This window comes from Mesoplodon densirostris, chromosome 17, assembly GCF_025265405.1.
Source record: "Mesoplodon densirostris isolate mMesDen1 chromosome 17, mMesDen1 primary haplotype, whole genome shotgun sequence".
NCBI classification, from domain to species: Eukaryota; Metazoa; Chordata; class Mammalia; order Artiodactyla; family Ziphiidae; genus Mesoplodon; species Mesoplodon densirostris.
In genome coordinates this window covers 20,678,025-20,702,789 of record NC_082677.1, presented here as the reverse complement: position 1 = coordinate 20,702,789, position 24,765 = coordinate 20,678,025, and the positions used below count along the sequence as shown (strand labels likewise).

Here is a 24,765-nt window from a genome sequence, read left to right as displayed (position 1 = left end):
CGGGTGAAGGATGGCCAACTGAGAGGAACTATTCAGATTAGTCTTTTTATTATTTAATTTCACTTAAAAAATGTCAGCATTACTTCATGCTGCACAAAATCTTCGAAGGAAGGCTAAAGGGCTGATGGTCCCGTTTTTTTTCTTTCCTTGTCAAAAAGAGGAGAAAATGAATATTGTTATCATCTGAGAGAAAAGTGGAGCAACCACAAGCCATCTGCCTGGTTAGTGACACTATTTCTCAGCACGAAATGGCACATAAATCCTATATCCTGTTTAGTGCAAGGAATTGTTATTCATCACGCACAGGCCAGCATTTGAAATTCATTTATCTGAGTTCCGTAGCCTTGTGTTAATACCTATAGTTGGAGGCTCTGATTTCATTCTCTGGAGCAACGAGGACCTCACAGACAGCGATCTGCATGCATGAGATTTTGTACAAGAGTCAAGACTGGGTCCCAAGAGAAGGGCAAATAAGAATAAAGAAGAAAACAAAACAAAGCTAAAAGAAAGAGAAAAAAAGAAACAATAAAACCCAGAGAGCAACCTATTAATCCGGGAAGAAAATGCATTCCATCATTTTCATTATTAGAACTCCCTTTGTTTTTACTCTCAGTCAAGTCAGTCAACATAAATTTCCTTTCCCATTTAATTCCCAAGGGGCACCTTTGATGTCCAGGAAAAGTACCAAGCTGAATGGTTCAGAAAATCTATTTACTCCTAGTAGAAATACTACACAGGAGACCACTTTTGTTCTTGCTCCGATCTTTCTCCTCCTCTTGTTTCCTATAGGGATTGGTGTGAAAAACCCCAAACCGAAGGCTTCCGTGCCACGTCCAGGAACTACAAAGAATGGGGTCCGGGGCAGCCACATCCGACTCCTCATCCTGGCGTGGCGTGAGGAGCCTCGAGAGCGGGTGTGGAGGGAGGATGTGCTCCAGCGAAATGAGAAGAAGCCGAGCGCCCGGCCCTGCTCCCAGGAGGAAAACAGTGCCGAGTGGACCTGACACCACTCAAGCGTACAGGTTGTCAGGAGGGCGTTGTCCTTTATTTTATTCTCAAATTTAGAGGAATAAGCCACTTATCCCCACTCTGTAGCTCCAGATCAATCATTTGTTTCCTGGTTAGTTCTTCTTCTTTTTTTTCTGTTTTTTTGCGGTACGCGGGCCTCTCACTGTTGTGGCCTCTCCTGTTGCGGAGCACAGGCTCCGGACGTGCAGGTTCAGCGGCCATGGCTCACGGGCCCAGCCGCTCCGCAGCATGTGGGATCTTCCCGGACCGGGGCATGAACCCGTGTCCCCTGCATCGGCAGGCGGACTCTCAACCACTGCGCCACCAGGGAAGCCCAGTTCTTCTTTGTTGAGATTCAATTTCCTCCAGACACATATATCCAAATGCCCATGAGATGTCTGGCTCAGCCTGGGCAACGCTAAACTCATCCTCTTCTTCCCTAAACGTGCTGCTTCTCCGGCTGTCTCCTCTGACTCAGGGTATTGGCACCACCTCGATCCCAGCCACACGGGCTAAAAATTGAGAAAACACCTCATCTCCACGCCCTCCTTCAAACCCAGCCTCCCACCTCAGAACCACATCACCAGTTACTAAGTTCTGGCTAATTTATCTCCTAATTATTTCTCAGTTTCTCCCACCAGCCTTCTCTTTTTCCACTCTAGTTCACCATTTCTTCCTGAAAAGCACTTTTTGGTGCATAAGAGACACTTCATGGGGCTTCCCTGGTGGCGCAGTGGTTGAGAATCTGCCTGCCAATGCAGGGGACACGGCTTCGAGCCCTGGTCTGGGAAGATCCCACATGCCGCGGAGCAACTGGGCCCGTGAACCACAACTACTGAGCCTGCGTGTCTGGAGCCTGTGCTCCACAACAAGAGAGGCCGCGATAGTGAGAGGCCCGCACACCGGGATGAAGAGTGGCCCCGCTCGCCGCAACTAGAGAAAGCCCTCGCACAGAAACGAAGACCCAACACAGCCAAAAATAAATAAATAAATAAATTTATAAAAAAGAGACACTTCATGAATGTTTGGCTTTGATGGAATGAAAAAGTATCCTCCCATCCATTTCTTATAGGGTGAATGACTACCAGATTCTCTAGAGTTGGGCTGAAGAGGGAAAACAGAACAGGATTTCATGAGATGGCTGAGAGGAAGTAGTGATCAAAGGGGAGATAACCCAATTTTCCTCTGCTTTCACCAGCCTATCACTGAAATACTTCATAGTTAACCCTCTGTCCTGTCTTTTTTTCTTTTTTTCCCCCTGACACTCAGCTCTTTATTAAGTGAGGAGCTGTGGTCTGGGAAAGGGGAGGCTGGGATGGACCAGCGCCCATCTCGGGGGATTTTCCTGGACATCAGGCGTTCCTCCACGCAGGTTTAGAGGAAACAACTTCACGGATCAAATCCCCAGAGAGCAGCGCTCTCTGCAAGCAGCAGGGGTAGGAGGGGCGCCCGGGGCACAGCGGGGCCCCTGGGGCAATAGGGCTTCGGCGGCCGCTGTACATGTGCACGGCACACCGTCCGGGCCTACCAGGAGCTTCTGGAAGTTCCAGGCGACGTCGCTGAGGCACACCGGAGACCAGGCGAGGAGCTTGCAGTCGCTCACGAGGGCGGGGCGTCGTCACTGGGCATGCGCAGCGCGTCGCGGAGGCAAAGAGCCGGTGCGCCTGCGCGCCGTTCCCCCTCGCCCTTGGCCCGGAGCCTGAGATCGGGCTCGAGCCTGCCGTCTGGTCGCACGTACCTGAGGCCCTTCAGCATCTCCTCATTCTTGTCAGTTTCCTGCAGAAGAGAAGAGCAGCTGGGACCCGGGACCGCGACGGGAGGGGAAGCCTCCTGACCGCAAACATGGAGTTTGCCCATGAGTCACTGGACTGTTGCCTTTCTTGCAAAACCCCTGCGTGGACTTGAACCCCAGTCGGAACGAGCGCCGGCGGGAAGCGAGCCGGAGGCCCGCCTCTCCACACCCAGGGCGCGCGCGGCCGCGGGGCCCGCCGGCGCTCCTGACCCGGGTCGCGCTCCCACCCCCGCTCCGCCCTGCGCACCTGTTGCCCAAACTGCTTTCTCGGGAAGCCGAGCGCGACCAGGCCCGGGGCCCCCGACGTGACGCCGCTGCAGCTCATTCATCTGGGTGTGGTCCCGGACCGTCTTGCCTCCGAACGACGCCACGTTCTCAGTGAGCAGCGCCTTGGCCCGCAGGGAGCCCAGGCTCATGGGGTCCCCACCGGCCAGCGGGCGCGCAGAGGAGGGGACACGGAGCGCTGAGCTGTGCACGTGGCCAGGGTGTGTCGGAAAGCGGAGAGCCGCGGGGTCGAGAGCCCCTCTGTCCTAACAGTCCTTTTGCAGCTAGGCTCTGCACATGGAATAGTATCCAGTGATCTCAGTCATCTATGGGTTACAAGAGTGCTTATCAAAAACACCAATTGTCTGGAATCTTGTTGAAATGCAGACTCTAATTGAGGAGGTTAGGGTGCAGCCTGAGCTTCCTAACAAATTCCCGGTGATGCTGAGGCCGCTGGGTGACAAAAGCTTAATCTCTTTCAGAGTAAAATGTCATTGTCACAAACCATAACCCTGTCACTATTGAAGCATTAAAAGTGACTCAAGGGGCTTCCCTGGTGGCGCAGTGGTTGAGAGTCCGCCTGCCGATGCAGGGGACACGGGTTCGTGCCCTGGTCCGGGAAGATCCCACATGCCGCGGAGCAGCTGGGCCCGTGAGCCATGGCCGCTGAGCCTGCGCGTCTGGAGCCTGTGCTCCGCAGCGGGAGAGGCCACAACAGTGAGAGGCCCGCGTACCGCAAAAAAAAAAAAAAAAAAAAAAAAAGTGACTCAAGGCTCTGCAAGCCTCCAAGTTAAGTAGTTTCAGAGCACGTCAGGACCAGAGCAGGACAGAAAAGGGCAGGAAATGGATATGGGCTGGTGAGTGGAAAATTTCTGCAGCTCATCAGCCCTTAAAATAAAAGCTTCAGACTGGATTGGGAGTTCTCATCCTCTTTGTAGAAATGCGTGACCATTCAAAAACATGTCATCCCTAAGGACAGAGTGGGGATAAGGCCACTCTTGACATGGTCTGTTGGACACTCTGACCAAGAGTCGAGGTCAGGTCTAACAGGAAGCAAACAACAGGTGGTGGACACCTCAGCCTAGTCCCCTTCTCTGCCTGTTTTGGCTTCGGACACCACACAGAGAATCGGACTGCAAACTCCCACCTCACCCGACTAAGTCTTTTTAAGGACCCTGGGCAAGTATGTATTGGTTCAGACACTATTCTAAATAAAAGGGCTGGCTTTTCCAAGTAAATTCCTGCCTTCTTTTCCAAGGAGCACCTTCATGTCTAAGAACACGTAAGTGGGAGAGAATGGCTTCCACACACTAAGACCTATGCCAGATGCATTGAAAACTCAGCAAAAGAAGCCAAGGCGGGCTTCCCTGGTGGCGCAGTGGTTGAGAGTCCGCCTGCCGATGCAGGGGACGCGGGTTCGTGCCCCAGTCCGGGAAGATCCCACATGCCGCGGAGCAGCTGGGCCTGTGAGCCGTGGCCGCTGAGCCTGCGTGTCCGGAGCCTGTGCTCTGCAACGGGAGAGGCCACAACAGTGAGAGGCCCGCGTACCGCAAAAAAAAAAAAAAAAAAAAAAAAAGAAGCCAAGGCAAACTGATCATGGGAAACACATAGGACATTTGGATCAGAATGTTAGCCTTCGAGTTCCTTGTCTACAGAGCCTTAGAATGCAAACTGCTGAGGCTTCGCACATCCAGCTTAAAGGGAAAAAGGATTCTCTGACCTCATTGCCTCAGAAAAGCTCAATAGGTCACATTTCCGGCTTGGGCCACCAAGCCCTCCTTTGGCTTTTCCTTCCTATGCACAAAATTTCAGAAGTCACTGTGTGGCTGAATTTCCTTCGGTAACAGAAAAAACAGTCATTATTGTTGAATGCAAGGAACTGATCTGACCTAGAGTCAATGATTTCTTCCTGCAAGTGGCAAAGCCTGTTTCCTCCAGCTGATAATGAAACCCTGGAAAGGCACTGAACACGCATTTTCAAAAAGCAAATCATCCATGGCAAGGATGCAGTCCTGTACCTTTTTCAATCAAAATTTGAAGAATCGTATTTTAAAACAATTTTTCTATTGTGGTAAAACGTATGTAACATAAAATTCACCATTTAATGATTTTTAAGTGTACAATTCAGTGGCATTATGTACATTAAGAATCATATTTTTAAAATAAATAGCTGTAAATGGGTCCCTAGTCTCTCTGAAGAAATACACTCAATAAGGGCAACAAAGAAAGAGCTACAGTTTTCATTCCAGAGAAGGATGGAAAACTGTGATACTTCCATACGAATAATTTAAAGGCCTAGAGACAGGGGGGAAAAATCCTATATCCTTCTTTTCCAGGGAAGGTGAGCTAGAGTATTAAGGAGATTTCTACTCACCTCTCAGCTTCAGGAGAGGTCCCTCAATATTTGCTGGATGTACTGTCTGTGTGGCCAGCAGGCCTTGCTGGGCTCATGCCATTTGCAAGATTCACTGATAGAGTACATCTTCCTACACATGGAGAAAAGATAGTCTCCCTATCCCACATAAAAGAGTACAGTTTAGGGGAAAACTGTACTAGGCTTTGGGGTCAGAAAGATCTGGCTGAAACACCAGTTGTGCTGCTTCTGGTGTCGTTGCAAGTTCCTTAAGCACTTTGCTATAAGATGAGGATTAATATTAGTATCTACTTCACAGGGTGGTCATAAGGGCTAAATTAGATAAGAGGATTAGTCAGGATACAATAGGTTCTGCTGCAGTAACAAATGAACCCCAATATTTCAATGACTTAACCTGATCAAAGTTTACTTCTTGCTCATGTCATAGTCTGAGGGGGGCAGGTGGCTTTCCTCCAAGGGTGATCAAGGATCTCGGTTGCTTCCAAATAGCTTCTCTGACATCTTGGAGGTCTTTGCTTCCTGATGAATGTAGGACCCACGCTGGCTCTTTACACCCTTGGCCTCAAAGTAGCTATGTCTTTTCTGGTTACAGTTCTTTGGAAATAAGCATGTATATCAGTCAGAATCTGAGCAAAAAAGAAACAAACAAAAACAGATGGCACACTCTAAAGGGCCACTTATTTAATGGCTTACTTACAAAGGTGTAAGCAGGGTTAAAAGAAATCAGAAGGGATGGTGAGGCCTCCCAAGACTGCCAACAACTCAGTGCAGGTCCTGGATTTTCATTAGCTGAAACTCAGGGAGCAGATGTGAGATGGGAGTCTGGAAATAGATAACCTAATCTCTCTCTCCTCTCATGTTTCTGACTTGCTGTTGCCTCCCAGTGACCAAACTCAACTACACACCAGAAGTCAGTGGAGCCTGGGGGATGCATCCACGCAAGTTCAGCTTCCTGGGTGGGGGGCCCAGAGCAGGGTGGAAAAGTGGATCTGGAGCAGCAGGTGGAGAATCCCCACCACAACATGCAGAAGACTTAGACATGTTCTGAGTACATAGTGGGCACTGAAAAAAAATGAGTGAAAGAAGTTAAGAAAATATTAAAAAAATATTTAAATGTAGCTTATGTTTTTTGAGGTCCTCACAGTTCACTTTACTTCTGACAAAGAGAAATATACATTTGCTAAGGAGAATTTTTCTCTCCACAGCACAGATTTTTCAACAAGGGCTCAGTGTCCAAAGCTGGGCTGTCCTTTCTCTCTCCTAAAAGATGAGTTTAACGGGAACAGTAGTGTTTTGTTTGCAAAGCAAGAAGCATTGATAGCTCCGCCCCGAAGAACTTTATCTGTGCAGCCAGTAATTACAACCTAAGTTAGGTTGAATGGCACCATTGCCCTGATAACTGCTGTTACTGTTTTCACTCTTTCACTTGCCAACAAGATCCTCTGGTCCCTTATCTTGTACTGGGGCCAACCCAACAAGAGCGGGAGAAGTTGAAATTCTGACACTTCAAAGCACAGGACAGTGTGAACAAGCTGGTGAGTTGTTTGTTTTGGGCTTTGCTAAGTAATGGGCTGGGTTCGGTGCCAGTAAAGAGCTTTGGAGAGTAGTGCTCGATGTTTATTCACATATAGTCTCTCATTCTGCACGTAAGTGAAATGATCTTTTCCAAGGATCAAATTCATTTCTTGTTGCTTTCCTCCAATTCAGTATTTTGATGTCAGAAACTCAGGGAAGTTTTGAATTTGAAGGAAATTTAGAAGTCGTTTTGCCCAACCTCTTCACATACCATCGATGTCTTGGGGAGACTGGGGTTCAGCCTCTCCCTGAGCCCATTCAGTGATGGGACACTTCCTGGTGCAAGCAGCTCCTGTGTGTGTGCTTTGAGCCACGTAGGGAGCTCTGGTGGCATTATCTCCTTTAGTCCCCACAGCTCCCTGGGGCAGCTACTATCATAAGCCCCACTTCCCAAGTCAGGAAACCAGAACAGAGAAGTAACTTGCCCAAGGACACACAGCTAAACCACACTGAAGCAGGAGCTCAAACCCAGGTCTGTTTTTCTCCAAACCCCAAGCTCTTCTCCATTAGGGTCTCCAGGTACCTTTCCGGACACCCCGTCCCCACCAGGAACTCTCTGAAATATTCTTACCCATCATTTTAGCTAATCACTGTAAGTTTTACATGATATCAAAAGTGGGAATGAAAAAAAAACTGTTCCTGATAATTTACATTTTGTACCACTTTACTGTTTACGGAGCATGTCAGTAGTTTCACTTGAACCTTTCAACAGTTCTTTGAGATAGTTATCACTACCTCTAGTTTACCTGTTAGAAAGTTGAGTTTCACAGCCATAAAAAGGAATGAAATAATGTCATTCGCAGCCACATGGATGGACCTAGAGATTGTCATACTGAGTGAAGTAAGTCAGACACAGAAAGACAAATATGATATCGCTTTTATATGGAATCTAAAAAAATTGGTACAAATGAACTTATTTACAAAACAGATATAGAGTCACAGATGTAGAACACAAACTTATGGTTACCAGGGCAGCAGGGGGAGGGATAAACTGGAAGATTGGGATTGATAGATACACACTACTATACATAAAATAGATAACTAATAAGGACCTACTATATAACACAGGGAACTGTTCTCAATACTCTGAAATGACCTATATGGGAAGGAAATCCAAGAAAAGAGTAGATATATGTATACGTATAACTGATTCACTTTGTTGTACATCTGAAACTAACACAACATTGTAAATCAACTATACTCCAATTAAGAAAATAAAGAGGGGACTTCCCTGGTGGTCCACTGGTTAATATTCCACCTTCCAATGCAGGGGGTGCGGGTTCGATCCCTGGTCAGGGAGCCAAGATCCCACATGTCTCGCGGCCAAAAAACCAAAACGTAAAACAGAAGCAATATAGTAACAAATTCAATAAAGACTTAAAAAAAAAAGAAGAAAGTTGAGTTTTCAGAGAGTGGGCATACGGTCATATGTGTAAGAGGGTGGTAGAGCCAGGAGCAGAACCCAGTTCCTTTAGATCTTGGTCCTGTGCTCTTTTCACTACTCCATGCTATTGACGGCAAAAGGTGAAACAAGGAGGTATCACTTTGGTCCGGGGTTCCATATTACTTCCTGTCTTGTACTGGTGCACCGTGGCTTTCTGAACTGTTGCCATTAGGAGGTTCAGTCTTTCTAATAAATCTGCCTCACATCTGCTCCTTCGATCTGAATCCCAATGAAAAATTCTGTCTCCATCAACTTTACTACCTGACCTCGACCCAAACTAGTATCTGCCCTGCTTTATCAACCGTGTTTGTGGGACTGTATCTTAGGGACAGTGGGGCAGATCAGACAGAAAGCAGTCTAGAGCCACAGCCGTACAATGATGCTTCTATTTGTTCCACAGGATGCCAAACAGCTGCTTTTAAATATCCAGATGTCTGGCATCATGTAGAACAAAACTTTGATTCATTGGCCAAATATTCCATTGTCATCTAATTAATCAACATATGCTTGAATGTTTTGTCATCTCACAGACTGTATGTTTGCTTAGAAGTGACTAGATTTTAATATTTCAGCTTCCAAAAAGTATCTCTCAACAAAAGCCCCCCCCCCACTATTTTCCAATGCATAAGTCTTCTTTTCTTGTTGCTCGCCAATCTGACAAAGAGAAAAGTCCCGCACATTTTACAAACAATTTAATCAGCTAAATGCATCTGCATCAAAGGCCAGTGTGTTCTTCTGTTGAGAAAAAAGCAAATCTTGGTTTTCCCTAGTGTGATGAAGCCCAAACCCATGTAAGCAAGACACGTTAAACATTCCTTACTCTGTCTTTGAGTTCATTTAATTTATTCTTTTTATTTAGGTATAATTGACATATTACATGATATTAGTTTCAGGTGTACAATGTGACGATTTGATATTTATACATATTATAAAATGATCACCACAATAGGTCTAGTGACCATCTGTCCCCACAGAGAGTTACAAGACTTTTTTTTCTTGTGATGAGAACTTTTAAGATTTGCTCTCCCAATAAACATGTTAAAAAAAAAAAAAAGATTTGCTCTCTTAGCAACTTTCAAGCATCTTTGGTTTTATATCCTGTACTTTACATAAACTATTCATTGAAAATTGTTTCACTGTTTTTCCTAATTGTTTTCCTCTTACATGGCTACCTGGAAACACATTTTCCAGGAAATTTGCAATGAGGACTGGAAGCGGTCCAGTGAACAAGATTTCTAAGCTTTCTCTCCAGAAGCAGTGGTAGCTTTCTCCTCCTTGAGATCCTTAGATACACCTTAAATGTCTTTACTCTCTTGTGGACCCATTAACCTACTGCTACTCAAATTACTAATAGTATCTCCTTTGTATTAAGCTATCACTACAGGTGTCAGACTCTGTGCTAAGTGCTTTCAAGACAGGACTCCTTTAATTCTCTCAAGAAGCCTTTTTGGTATATTCCATGAAGAGCACCAATTTGCAAATGAGGAAACTGCAGCTTAGAGAGGATCATCAGTTTGTTCAAGGTCACACAGCTACTGGGCATCAGAGCTGGGACTCTGAACCCCAGCCTAGTTGCCTCCAGAGCCCACGTGCTTAACCCCTTACTCCTCTGCTTTCAAAGTGACAGTCCTCAAACACGGAATGGAATCCACCAGCCCAGAGTGAAGCCCAGCACAGGATGGTCCTTCCCGGACTTTAGGCCTCCTGTCCTGTTCCCCTGAGGACTCCAGTTCCTCCCACATCCTAAGGTGCAACCCCACAGACCACACGTCGTTCCCCAAACACCATACTTTTTTCTCCTCCCTTCATTTGCATACTCGGCTCTCCCCACGTGGAGCATCGTACATGTCCAAACTCAATGTCTCCGTGCCCAATATCTTCCATGGGAAAATCCCCACTCATCCAGCAAGGATCACTCAAAGGTTAACGCCTCCCCAAAGTCCACCTGACCCCATGCTGGACCCCTCTTCTCCCATCATACCTTCCTTGGTTACACCTTTATCGTCCTTAGGGTGCCGGTTACGTGTTTTGAAATAATTCGTTTGCCTGTCCAGCTCTCTCATCAGCCTGGGAGCTTCTTGAGGAAGGGGCTGATCTCATCTCTGTGTCTCCAGGGCCTGGCGCAATAGGTTCTCAGTGGGTGTTTATTGAATAAAAGATGAACTAAATATGCGCAAGTTGTGATGATGTGTGAGTGATTGCTAACACTTATTTAACACCTCCATGGAATTCAAACTGCTCAAAATTTGTGTTTCTATAGATTTCATTAGGACAGGACTCAATTTTTGTCTTCACAATCCTCCGGGCAGAGAGTTTCTGCTTTTGCTTTCTGTAGGACTGTGAAATTAACTTTTAATGAGAGAGAGAGAGAGAGAGAGAGAGAAATAGACACAAAGAGAGAGAGAGGGAGGGAAGGAGAGAGAAAGGGAGACAGAGAGAGAGAGAGAGGAAGGGGAGAGAGAGAGAGAGAGCTCTTTTTCTCTGCATCTCGATCCCAAAGTCTCAAGGAAGATTCGATTAACTCAATTCTGACACTAGAACGATCACCACCAATAATCACATTATCCTAATACGACTGTTCCCATAATAACCATGTCGTTGGGAGGAAGAGGCAATTCCATTAAGTGAGAATGGGGGTGGGATGTTGAGCAAAGAAAACAACAGATGTCTGCGATAGTCTGCTGACATCTGGGCTGAAAAACAATCTCTTACAGAGTTAGCAAAACCTTGTTTAGGAAATCATCCCTCTCACTGTTTTGGAGACTTTAATAAGGGCCTCTTAAAGACCAAAAGGTCACCCAAACTCAGAGAAATGCCTTTCTAATAGAGGCATTACAGGCCTGATGGATGGGATATTTAGGGGCCTAAAAGCCTTCTCAGAGTCTTCAAATGTAGGGAGTTGTGAGGTCCTTTCATAAAGCCAGAGACCTCTGCTTATTGACATGGATACTTTTGTCACCGGTAGAAGTTATTGGCCAGGTAAGTTCTAAAAGTAAAAATCTGCCAGCACCAACATCTGCAAAGCAAATGGTATCTAGAAGCCTGGAAGCACTGGGCCCAAGTCATCACCCAGTGAAACAGGTTCTGTATTCGAGAATGGATTACTTCATCTCTCAGAGTTTCTCTTTCCTCATCTGTGAAAAGGAAATAGATTACAAAGCCATCTTCACTGAGTTGCTAAGAGGATCAAGTGAAACAAAGTGTAGAAAGCCTAGATATACAAATGTTATTTACTTGTGTTATTTTAGGGAGAAACAGAAAATAATGGAAGTACTCATTAAGAAGGGAATGGTAAATAAGGTTGTGTAAGTAGTCAAATTTTGACATTAAATTTTTCTCAATAATTAAAATGGAAACAACAAAAAACTATGGGGAAATGACGGTGGTACAGGTTAAATGAAGATAATTAATGTTATATTTTTCTACTATAATTTTATAAACAATATGAATACATATGAAAAAGAACTAGAAAGGCAGTTCAAATAAAAACTATTTGGGGGCACACCTGGTGGTGCAGTGGTTAAGAATCTGCCTGCCAATGCAGGGGACACAGGTTCAAGCCCTGGTCCGGGAAGATCCCACATGCTGCAGAGTAACTAAGCCCATGCACCACAACTACTGAGCCTGTGCTCTAGAGCCCGTGAGCCACAACTATTGAGCCCTCACTCTAGAGTCTGTGAGCCACAACTACTGAGCCTGTGTGCCACAACTACTGAAGCCCGCACGTCTACAGCCTGTGCTCCACAACGAGAGAAGCCACCACATTGAGAAGCTCGTGCACCGCAACAAAGAATAGCCCCTGCTGGCTGCAACTAGAGAAAGCCCGTGCACTGCAACGGAGACCCAACACAGACAAATAACTAACTAACTAAATAAATAAATTTATTTTTTAAAAAAAGAAATACAGCATCTTAAGCAGAGGTGGGAGCATGGAGGTAGGGCACACGTGGGCAAGTTGGCACAATTCCCAATTTTTTTCCCTACCCACAATCCATTTGTCCTTCTTCTGGTATCTGCACTCAGTCTTCCTCTGGTAGGACTCCCCCCTTCCTATGTCAACATGTTCCAGGGGCAGATGCACCAGAGCAGATTGAAGGTTGAAGTCAATCAGTATATCTGTCAAGACACGTTAAGTCCCTGAGATTTTACCCTACTTTCAAGAAAGCAAGTTAGTCTGCTACCATTTTATGGATGCTAGGAGAGAACATAAGACTCCTTGACAAACTCACACACACACAGACACACACACACGGTATTACAGCAAAAGCAGCAGCCAGAGTGTCAGCAATTTGCACTGTTCCCCAAGCTCCAATCCGCAGGGTGACAATAAGGGCCAGATGACACCTGCATACATAGTGGGTGGCGTTACAGCAGAGGAATTCAGAGCTGAGGGACCTGTAGACTGTGAGCAAGCAGAGGACACTGTGACCAGCAAGGAGTCAGCCTTCCCTCTCCAGCTCCCACCCTGAAAGCTGTGGTCAAACTCTAGCACCTTCACCTACTTGGTTGCCCATGTGACCAGGTACAGAGCTGCTTGGGAGAAGGACAGGCCATGCACAACCAGCAGGTATGTGCAAGATGCTCAGGGCCATGATTCTTCTGAGAGTATCATATTTTCTTGGCCATATACAGGGATGCGCATGTATTCCAACCAGAACTACTGAGATGAAATGAAACCTTTGAAGTTTTTGCTTCAGATGACAGGCATCTCACTTCCCGCCCCACCTCTACCTCAGAGGAGAATCTAGAAGAGCCATCTTGTGACCAGTAAAGTCTATATGAGAATGGAGTCCACTCAAAGAAAGCAGAATTGAGAAATGGAGAGATCAGGAAAATGGATTCATTTGATCCACAGTATAAAGCCAGGCTTAAAACCAAGCCATCTACCTCCAGAGTTTCCATTTATGGAAGGCAATTTAGGTACAGTTTTCTGCCACTTGCCATCAACAGAGTCCTAACAGACACAAATATCAATGTAAACCTGTATTAGTCAGGGTTCTCCAGAGAAACAGAACCAATAGAATATATAGAGAGATCTAGCTCTCTCTCAGTAGATAGATAGATGATAGATAAATCTAGAGGGAGAGAGAGAAAGAGAGAGTAATAGAATGATAGAGAAGAGAGAGAGAAAATGATAGAGAAGAGAGACTTATTATAAGGAATTGACTCATGTGATTATGGAGGCTGACAAGTCCCAAGATCTGCAGTTGGCAAGCTGGAGACACAGCAACACTGATGGGGTGTTTCTAGTCTGAAGGCCAGGAAGCTTAAGACCCAGAAAGAGCCAATGTCTCACTTTGAGTCTGAAAGCAGGGGAAAAATCAATGTCCCAGCTCAAAGTTGTCTGGCAGGAAGAATTCTCTCTTACCCCCAGGAAGGTAGGGCTTTTTGTCTTCTTCAGGCCTTCAACTGATTGGATGGAGCCCACACACTTCAGGGAGGGCAATCGGTTTTACTCAGTCCACCAATTCAGATGTTAATCTCACCAGAAACATCCTCAGAGGCGCACCCAGAATAATGTTTGACCAAATGTCCAGGCATCCTTTGGCCCCATCAAGTTGACATGTAAAATTAACCATCACAACACTTGATTAAATTGCATTTATCATATGTTATGAATGTGCCTAAGTCTTCCTTTGGTGAACTTATAAAAGTCCCTAAGTGATTCAACTTCACAATTTTTATTCTTCCAGACTCTTGAAAAAATGGAGCTGTTTAATGAATCATTTGTTGATTCATTTCATCCAAGGTTTTGCAGGGGTTTTAAGAACATATAACTCTATTGTCACAGTTGTGTTGTTCCCAAGACTAAACTAAATCTGCTGGGTAAAACCTTTCCCTCTGTTATAAGAGCTATTCCCGGACACGCATCTCTCCTCTTCCTGAAATAGGACCAAAAAAAGAGGGGGGAGAGACAATTTTTCAAGATAAAAAACTGTTTGGATTTTCTTATGCTATTTTAAGTTCACAATTCTGTCCATTTGATATTCATTTTACATGCCTGGCTTTCATCACAATGATTATCATTTAATTACATTTTAGCTGAAACAGCCATACAACATTTCAGTGAGATTGAGGAAAGACTGAGCCTCACTTCCAGGCTTTTCTGCAGCCTTATATTATATCTCTGTGTTAACTTTAGAGGCTGCCTTTTATAATACAGGGGATACGATGTAGATAATTAGTCTTCTGATGATGTCAGGTACATTAAAAATTGGCTTGATTTCATTTCCGTTCCACACAGAGTTTTCATTCATGGTTCATCCAAGTGTTTTTCCCCATTAGAAGCTTCTTCTCATGGAGCCCACAGTCCATTTGCCATGGGACCACTCAGCTCAGAAGGAAATAAATGAATGAATGAAACCTAATTCCCAGTAGAGTGGGATTTCTTTTCATTCTTGTCCAGTGCATTCCCTCTACCTTGGCTATACAGTGAAAACTCCTGGATGCTCTAAGAGATGCTGAGGAACTTGCCCAGCCCTTCAGTCCTCTTGGAGAGGAGCTGAGAGGAAACGTTCCCTCTTGCTGGCTCCTGACCATGGCAGAGGGACCACAGGAATGGTGAGAACAGGACTCACCATGCTGGCTCTTACCTGCCAGCAAACGGTCAAGGTCTCCTCTCCACCTCCTCCTCTCCCTCAGTCAGCTCAACAGAGAGGTTTCCCACCCCGTTCCCCACCATTCAGCCTGTGTCTGTCACATTGGTCAGGGAGAATAGGAAGCTCTAGTTCAGGCTTGGGACAAGCCACGGTCTCTAGGCACCAGCTGTACCTGAAATAGAGCTCATGTATTACAACGAAGTTTGGCTTCTTGTTCCTTTTTTTGAATCGGTTCAGAATCTGGAGGAGAGACTAGGTAACAGGTATGATCAGCTCCTTTCAAACCCCAAACATACACCAAGGACCTGGGAGAACTGGCAGAGCTAAGTAGGTTACTGTAGTAACTTGATACCAAGTTCCTAAGGCGGAGAGGAGATAAGATGGCACAGTAGAAGGATGTGAGCTCACCTCTTATTACAGAAACACCAAAATCACAACTAACTGCTGAACAACCATTGACAAAACAAACAAACAAAACAATGCTGGAACCTACCAGGTTCCTAAGAAAACATTCTCAGAAGACTAAAGGCACTCAGAAAGTGGGGCCCCTTTTCCTCTTCCATTCTTTTCCACATCCCATCAAACATATAAGGCAGTTGTGAGATATTATACACAGTATAAAGGGCAGTATTTAGTCACAAGCTGAGACCCTTGAGTTTCCCTTTAGCTCCAGCTTTTGAAGTGCAACCTAAAGGATTAAACAAAAACTGCAGTTCATGTTTGCAAAGTAAATGACTATCAAACTTATGAATCTGATTATCTCTATTAAAAAAACTAAAAACAATGTATTGAGAGATAAAAGAAGACTTGAGCAAATGAGAAACAGCATGTTCCTGGAGGGGAACACTAAATTTTTAAAAGAATGCTAATTGTTCTCCAATTAACTTACTGTTTTAATGCAGTTCAAATCAAAATGTCAGAAATAGTTTGGAAATTTCACAAAATGATTTTAGTTTTTCCCCTCATTTTTTTATTATGCAAACTTTAAAAATAACCATCAAAAATTGGAAAAAATAGTATTAAGAACACTAATATACCCACCACTTAGATTCAATCATTATTAATACTTGTCTATTCAAGTATACATTTATGTTTGTATGTATATATTATATATGTATATATACATATATATACACTATAAATATATTTATATACACAGACTGTATATAAATAATTATTTATACTGTGTTTTTGTATTGTTAAATCATACGAAACCAAGTTCATCCTAAATACTTCCAGTTCAGTTCTCTTTCCAGGACATACAGCATCTCAATGACCTTGGCCTTCAAGAACTCAGGTTAGCTCGGTAGCTAATAATTATAGCAGGCATTATTTTCCCGAACTTCTCTGATTTTATGAAATCATGCAGTTTATAAAAGCTTATTGTTTTACATACTTGAAGGAAAAATCAAGGGCAAGTTCAGTGGGAGCAAATTTGCATTTAAATGACAACTTGCAAAAATAAATTTTAAGTTAATACCAGATTTTCGCTGTTGTTCTCACTAACAGGACTAGATTGTGTGACTGTCACACATTGCACCTCCCTCCATGTATGCAGGCCATGTATGGATTTTTCCTGGGCTTGCTGAAGTTCGGCAAGGTTGGTCAATGGCTGCTGACCACATATTTGTTTGCCTACTGAATTCAACAGTTCAAGAAAGCAGTCCATTATTAAGAACCCTGCATCTAATACCTCTCATTTGCATTTCAATTATTTTTTTAGTTGACAAGGAAGTTTGAGGGGGGAAAGTGAATAAAAGCCTGGCTTTATTTTTAGAAAACCTTAAGCCTAGAGGATCCCTTGGACTTTCAAGAATGATAAAGAGAAATAGGTATTGCTTAATGCAGCCATCTGGACCCCAATGGTCCTGTTTACAGGAAGAGGCACATATAATTAGAAACAGCCAGTGGAGGACAGCATAACCTAATCAGTACCGAGGACCTGAAAGATGTGTGCTTCTCCCTTATCCCATCACGAGGCCACCATCCACTATCTGGGAGACCTTCACCTTTCAGTCCCCCCATTCCCACTCCCCAGTTTACACATAGAAGTGCCAACCACACAAGGAAACCAACACGCTTACCAGTTTCCCATCTGATGAAGCATGAAGACAAAGTACCTGCTTCCCTTGCAGATACCTAGTATGTTTTTTTAACATCAGACTTGGAAAGTGTGTTTCCTCTCAGTCATAATTCACTGTGCGATCTGAGTAATCTGGAAACCCTTGGGGACGGTGTTGGGTGTTTACTGTAGTATCAACTGAACTCAATAATAAAGCCCTTGACTCCTAATTTTTAACCTTGCAGGGGTAATGGGCTGTTTAGTGAGATAATCTCTGTGCCTACGTGGGAAACAGCTGTAGGTAAATGGAAGGTGATGGATGACTTAAAGGGAACTCACACACATTTATGCCATTTACCACCAACTCAGCCCAGCGTGGGAGGAACCTCAGTCATGTGTGTCCTAGTTGCAGACTCATGCCACAGAGATGTCTTGTGTCAACGGGGAGTGAGTCTCACACTGGGAAGCCATGTTGTTCATGAGGGCAGGTCCGTGCCCCAACCCATAGGTGGGTGCCTGTATCCTGCTGCTGGCATATGGTGCCCCATCATTAGCCAGATGGCAGCTACTCTGGAAAGGGCCTGAGGATAATCCAACCTGGGCTGTGGAAGGCAATTAGGACTGGTTGCATGGGGATAAAACCAGTGTGTGGCTGGGGAAACCCGAACAGGTGTTGAAAGTGTTAAAGATGGGGGCCCTTGGGCAGCAGGGGAGAATCTTCAGCATGAGTGTCGTTCCAACTCTCCCCTCCGCTCCTTCCGTGTTGGAAGACAGTTCCAATGTTGCACCATTCTCTCTGTGCCCAAAGGAAATGTCAGGGGTTCAGGACCAGAAAAACTTGCTGTACATAAAAAGTAGAATTTTTTTTAAGATTGTATCATGGAACACATTATTTCTCTTGAGATTTTTTCTTTTTTAAAAAATTAATTAATTAATTAATTTTTGGCTGCGTTGGGTCTTCCTTGTTATGCGCAGGCTTTCTCTAGTTGCGGCGAGCGGGGGCTACTCTTCAGTACACGGGCCTTTCACTGCGATGGCTTCTCCTGCTGTGAAGCATGGGCTCTAAGCGCGCGGGCTTCAGTAGTTGGGGAACGGGTGCTCAGTAGTTGTGGCTCGCGGGCTCTAGAGCGCAGGCTCAGTCGTTGTGGCGCATGGGCTTAGTTGCCCCGCGGCATGTGGGATCTTCCCGGACCAGGGCTTAGAACCCCTTGTCCCCTGCATTGGCAGGCAGATTCTGAACCACTGCGCCACCAGGGAAGCCCCGAGATTTTTTTCAATAAAGAAGGTTTGTTCAGAGTCAGAGTTGACTAGATGATGCTTGACCTGCCCTAGAGGATTCAGAGAGCCTCTAATACCTTTGAAATTGTATACAAAACAGTATTATAGGGTTTAATATTCATTTTTCTGGGAAGAGGGTATACATATCCCTTGTCAAAGAATCTCAAAAGATCTGTGACTCCAAAATATTTTGTAGCCACTGCTATAGAGTTCAGAGGAGCCCAGCCTTTCTCATCATGGCAGAAAGAACCCTGAAAGGTCACTGCATGACATGGATATGAGGTAACTCATGGCCTGTGTTTTGCCTGGTCCCTGGGTACCCCTCCATCACCCTTCAGCTGGCCCAGGGCACACTGCCTGTTCTGTTCCAGAGACAAGTAGCAAGACCATCTTAGGTCCCTCAACCATATACCACCACAGTCCTTGCCCAGCATCAGCCCTGTGAGCTTGCACCCTCGATGATATACCTTTAATGAGGTCACACTCAGGCTGGAAGGACAGGAGCAGATGTCCCAACAGGGCAGGTTGTGGCATAGTCAGAAACTTCCGGTGTTATGGGGGACAAGGAAAACACAATGGCCAGGAAATGGAGACCTGAGTGCTTGTCCACATTCTGCATTGGCCAGTGCACAGCATTGGGCATTTCACCCTCATGTATTTATTTCAGTTTCCCAATCTGTAGAATGAGGAAGTTGGACTAGATTCCTGAGGCCTCCCTAGCCGAGGACATGACAGGCTGTGGACAAACTTGGTGACGTGGCCCTGTCTGAAGAGAGGTATTGGGAGAGGAACTGGTCTCTTATTAGGAGCTGGTTTATTCTTCTATCTTAAACACCAAGCTATATGTTTTAAGACACGTTGGATTTTGCAGTCTGTAGAAGGATTATAAACAAATACGTACATCCAAGAGCAAAAACATCACTTGTGTGAAGCATCACGATGTCGGTGATGGGTTATGGGTCAGTTAGGGCTGAAAGCCAAAGACTGAATATTTCTGATTATGATGGGGTGCCTGCTCTGTGGTTTCTGATTTGGAAATATTGTTCGTAAATCTCCCTTCCCACCTCCAATCTCTAGTTCTGTTCGTAGCGGATCATATATATTTCCATTCTAGACTCTTCAGTGTACAATCCTTAAGGTGTCTGAATCGATACTTTGGCATATTAGTCATACGCAGGTCTCCTGACTTTTTCACTCCAGGCTCAAAGGAGGCCTCTGAGTCCTCTAACCTCTCCTGGATTCCATCCTTCTCATCCCTGTCCCTGTTCCTGGATGTCACATCTCCAGTTGTCTGTTCCACCCTCATCCCGCTTCCTCCTCTAGGTGTTTCAATCTTGCCTTCCTTGCAGACTTGTCCTTCTCTTCCCGGATCTTCTCAGCTCTTCCTTATCTTAAACATTAAACCAGTTTCTCTGCTCTATTTGTCTTTTTAGTCACTTTAAAATCTATTTCCTTCTCCCAACCCACAAATCCTCAGAGTAAATAGCGTTTACCTACTATTTTTATTTCCTTTGCCATCTTCTTGCCTCTGCAGTCTGGATGTTCATAAGCTGCCCTGGAACTGTTCTCTCCAAGCAGGGCTTTCCATGCTCTCCTTCCCTTTGCCCCTGGTTTTTGATATAAATGCAGTGTAGAGACAGCATGTCTCTCTGTCACCTTCCAGGGCCCAGCATTGACCATGACTCAGCAGCAGCTCAGGAAACCTTCGCTGAACACTGAAGCTCTCTGTTGCCTCTTCCTTACAGATATTTCTCAACCGTCCATCCTGGGTCTCCTTGCAATACAAGCCCTCCTTGTCTCACCTCCTATCACTGTGGCAATATTCTGGCTCCCTTCTTCACGTCTAATTCATCCCGTAGAGCACTGTATCACTTAAATCTTCCTCGGGACTCACTGACAGTTCCCCAGGGACTATTGATCCAAACTCCATCTCTTCAATGGGTATTTAGAAAATGTAATTAATTAACTGCTTAAAAAAGAGCTATAGATGCACAAGTGAAACATTTAAACTGAACAAAAAGGTACCAGAGAAAGAGAAAATCCCTCTTTCCTCCCATTCTCCCTGTTTTTCCTCCCAGGAGCAATCACCCGTTAGCAGTTTCTTATACATCCTTGCCCATCCTTGCAGAGATATTTTGTGCATGCAGTTCTTCCTGATTGGTCTACAGTTCACCACCGTGCCTGGGGCCCCATCTTGAATCCAGCCATTTGGGCTATGGGCCTGTTTGCCTACTGGCCATTTCTCCCAGAGCTGGGCTCTACCATACATATTCCAAATCATAGCCTGAGGTTTGCTTCAGCCTGAGACTAATCCTTGCTCTCACTAGATGGTTGGGGACTTCCGGTGGCTGGGAGGGACCCGCAGACAACATGCCCCCTGTGGCTACTGTGAGGGTTTCCAGCACTGTTCACCCTCCTTGGAGCGAAGCTCCTTTCTGGTTCGTGGTCCAGTCTGAATCCCACTAATCCTGACTTTGCTCTTTCTGCACCAACCAGAAACTGAAGGAAGTTCTAACTGGTTTGCTACTGAAACACGGTGGGTTGTGCTCCCTCTTGACCTGGTTGCCAGGAGATGAACCTGTGATGACAGCGTTCCTTTGTTTCTGCATTATCGCTTCAGCATGTGGCCTTGTTACCGAGTCCAGGTCTGAGTCCTCTTCAAATGATGCAGCAGAATGATCTGAGATAGAACTCAAGGTTGTACAGGTCTACTGGGTACCCTGTGATAGCAGCTGGGTGTAGAAAGCTGGATGTCACTCTGATATAGCCAGAGTGCAGTTCCTACTAAATCTGGGGAAAAGAGTCACTCTGGGAGCCACCCTCTAGTTCTGTGTCTGATGAGGCAGTAATGACAGCCTTGGGTTTGGAAAATACCCCTGTAATGACATCAAGAGTATTAAAGCTGCCTTGAGAGAACATAAATTACCGTTTTCGTTAGACGCAAAGTAACTTAAGAATAAATAGGAAGACTTTTTTGTGCTTTTGAAATCCATCTAATGCACAACAGACCTGGAATGGTATTTACTGAGGAAGTACTGCCTTAGTGACACTTGGCCTAGTTTAAATATTGATTTGGAGGTAAATTCTGATCTGTTATATACTATAGTTATGTTATACATGTGTGTTATATATGACATATGTTACACATATGTTAACATATATAACCTAAGTATGTGTTATATATGTTAATGTTATCTATATGTATATAATGTTTCTCAGTATGTGGTCCAAGGATAACAGTCTTGCAAGAAGAGATTTATGGGTAAAATATATAAGAGAAAAGCTTGATGTATACCCTCCCTCTCTCCTGCATATTCACAGTGCACTTTAGCATATCAAAGGTTCTGAGAGGTTCCTGAGTAAAATAACTTCTAAACTTTTTTATTAACCCAAACTTATTTGGCAATGAAACCCTTTATGCACAATGTCTATTAACAGCCTAAAAACTAAGGTTCAGAGGGACACATACTGGATAGTACTGCTTCAGTCTCTCCATGAAAGTTAAGCCATTTATTTGTAAACGAACAATGGGTTCCCTTAAATATTTCATGTATCCATTACGTTACAGACCAATAACATGCTTTATGTTATAAACTAATAACATAATATAATGAATAGGTGAATTATTTAGGGAAACCAATCACAGTAAAGCTATTATCTATTATTATCTATGATCTAATATTTATATTCACATCTTTAAAAAACCAGTTACTTAAAAATACATTTCTTTATAAGTTGCAGTGCAGTTAGCTGGGGTCCTTCCGTCCTTACTTTCCAGTGACTTTTTCCCTGGTATCCTCTTAAGAAACTTCTGGCAGGAACCAGACGGTCAGCTGTTGGTCACTGATATGGTTTTCCTTAAGGAGATATCAACCTCATAAAGCCAAAGAAATTCTTCTTGTTATAATCAGTTTCTCACCTGAGTGGTCCAAACTATATTTTCCTCATAGTTTCAAATGCTATTATGTCTCATAAGTGCTGGTCAGAATGTTGTCTTTCTGCTACACAATTGGTTATAATGTCAAATATATATATATATATATACATATATATATATATTTGTATATATATATATATATATATATATATTTTTTTTTTTTGCGGTACGCGGGCCTCTCACTGCTGTGGCCTCTCCCGTTGCGGAGCACAGGCTCCGGACGCGCAGGCCCAGCGGCCATGGCTCACGGGCCCAGCCGCTCCACGGCATGTGGGATCTTCCCGGACCGGGGCACGAACCCGTGTCCCCTGCATCGGCAGGCGGACTCTCAACCACTGCGCCACCAGGGAAGCCCTCAAATATATATATATTAAAAATTGTATATATATATATATATATATATATATATATAATTTTAAAATAATAAAAATCACACAAAATTGGCGTTTTATCCTAAACCCAAGTAAACATCCGAAATAGAACACAGATTAAAACCCATAAAATCCACTAATTCATGGACAGCTCCTCTCGTGTCATTCAGAGAATGGTTCTAGAAGGCAGCTTCTTTGTGACTGTTGTCTTGATGGCCCAGAGTTCGTGGTTTCTTTATTGAATAGGAGCTGTAGTAGAAAGGACGACGTAAGTAAAGTCTCCCTGGCCTAGAGCGAGAGCCCTGCTTTGTCCCTGAGAGAACAGGTAGAAAGAGCAGGGCAGGGCCTGGCCACAGGGGAGGAGCTTCTGGTGCTTTTCTCGGTGAGAAGTATAAATGAGCCCCTGTAAGGAGGTTGAGGATTTTTGCTGGGAGGTTGGAGCGGAGAGGGTAAAAAAGCTGGATCTTGAAAATAGCCAGCTGCGAAATAGTTTTTAAAAGGCAGGCAATATTTTCTTTTCAGATTTATGATAAATTCTGGAATGAGAATGCTTAGAAAACAGATAGGGGTGGCGGCCCAGAAGAAACCTTACACTCTCACAAAGATACTAGGTTTTACATTAAATTACAGTTGGTGTGAGCACAGCTTGAGAAAAAGCTTGAAGGCAGGTAGCTGGAGTTTAGTACGACTAACTCTCTTTTAAGAAAACCAAGAATCTAAGCAAGTGGTTCGTAGGCTTTTTGATTTCACAGATAAGTAACATTAAAATAGACTTCTTTGGAAGCTGACTCTAGTAGCCTACTTTTTTTTTTTTTTTCCAAATAAGGATAGACTAATTTGGCTAGAATTTATTATTACCATTGTTTTATTTTTTTCCACTAGGAAAAAAAATAGGAAAGCACAGCCTCACATTTACATACATAGTCCAACATTTATATACAATTCTTAAAATTGAATGCGTTCAGCTTTAATGAAAAACTTGGGATATTGTTCTAATCTTTCCATTTTGCCAGGTTTGCTTTGCCAGATTAGTGTTTTGGAATGCTAGAAAAATATCTAAACATGCCCAAGATAGTATTATTGACTATCTTCAGAGAAATTCACATTGGTGTTATTAGTTGCCTTACAATATACAAATAACTCAGACAACATTATTTATTGACACTTCTAGGAAAAAAAGGACTGAGCTCGGCATCTGATGTACTTAAAAGCTAAGGAGTACACACTACGTACCCCAATCGTTTACAGATACATATTTACTGATAAATATTTACAGATGCAGTACAAAGAGAAAACTTTAGTACTGAGAGAGTGTGGAGAGAGTAAAAAGGGCGGAGTTAATCGGGGAATATTCTTTCTCCTTTTTTAGGGAAGAGGAAACCAAAGCTGAGAGGTTGGAATATTTCAAGGTAAAAGATATAAATAAGCCCTGATTCTTCCTGCCTTTGGGGCCAAATGCCTGTTGTTAATTGCCTATGGTTTGGGAGTGCTTTTGCTTAAATCTTCAGGAGAGTTGGTAGACACACTTATCTACCCTGTGGCTGGAGGGGGCAGCCAGGACCACAAAAGACACACCTGCCTCAGCATATATCCAGAGAAAACTCCAATTCGAAAAGATACACACACCCCAAAGTTCATAGCAGCACTATTTACAATAGCCAAGACATGCAAGCAACCTAAGTGTTCATCGACAGATGAATGGATAAAGATGACGTGGTATATATATACAATGGAATATTACTCAGCCATTAAAAAGAATGAAATAATGCCATTTGCAGCAACATGGATGGACCTAGAGATTATCATATTAAGTGAAGTAAGTCAGACAGAGGAAGACAAATATCACATGATATCACTTATAGGTGGAATCTAAAAAAATGATACAAATGAACTTATGTACAAAACAGAAATAGACACACAGACATAAAAAACAAACTTATGGTTACCAAAGGGAAAAGTGGGGGGTCGGGGGGAGGGATAAGTTAGGAGTTTGGGATTAACATATACACACTAGTATCTACAAGGACCTACTGTATAGTACAGGGAACTATATTCAATATC

The 24,765-nt window shown here is 44.0% G+C and overlaps 1 protein-coding gene across 1 annotated transcript; it reads right to left on the bottom strand.

Moving 5' to 3' along the window:
- Nucleotides 1-2,404: 2,404 nt before the first annotated feature.
- LOC132477400 (glutathione peroxidase 1-like) lies at nucleotides 2,405-19,702 on the bottom strand. The gene is given in 5 exon segments (XM_060079765.1): nucleotides 2,405-2,619; nucleotides 2,622-2,784; nucleotides 3,048-3,107; nucleotides 3,109-3,268; nucleotides 19,551-19,702. Coding segments are annotated over 5 exon segments (750 nt in total).
- Between the last annotated feature and the right edge of the window lie 5,063 nt (nucleotides 19,703-24,765).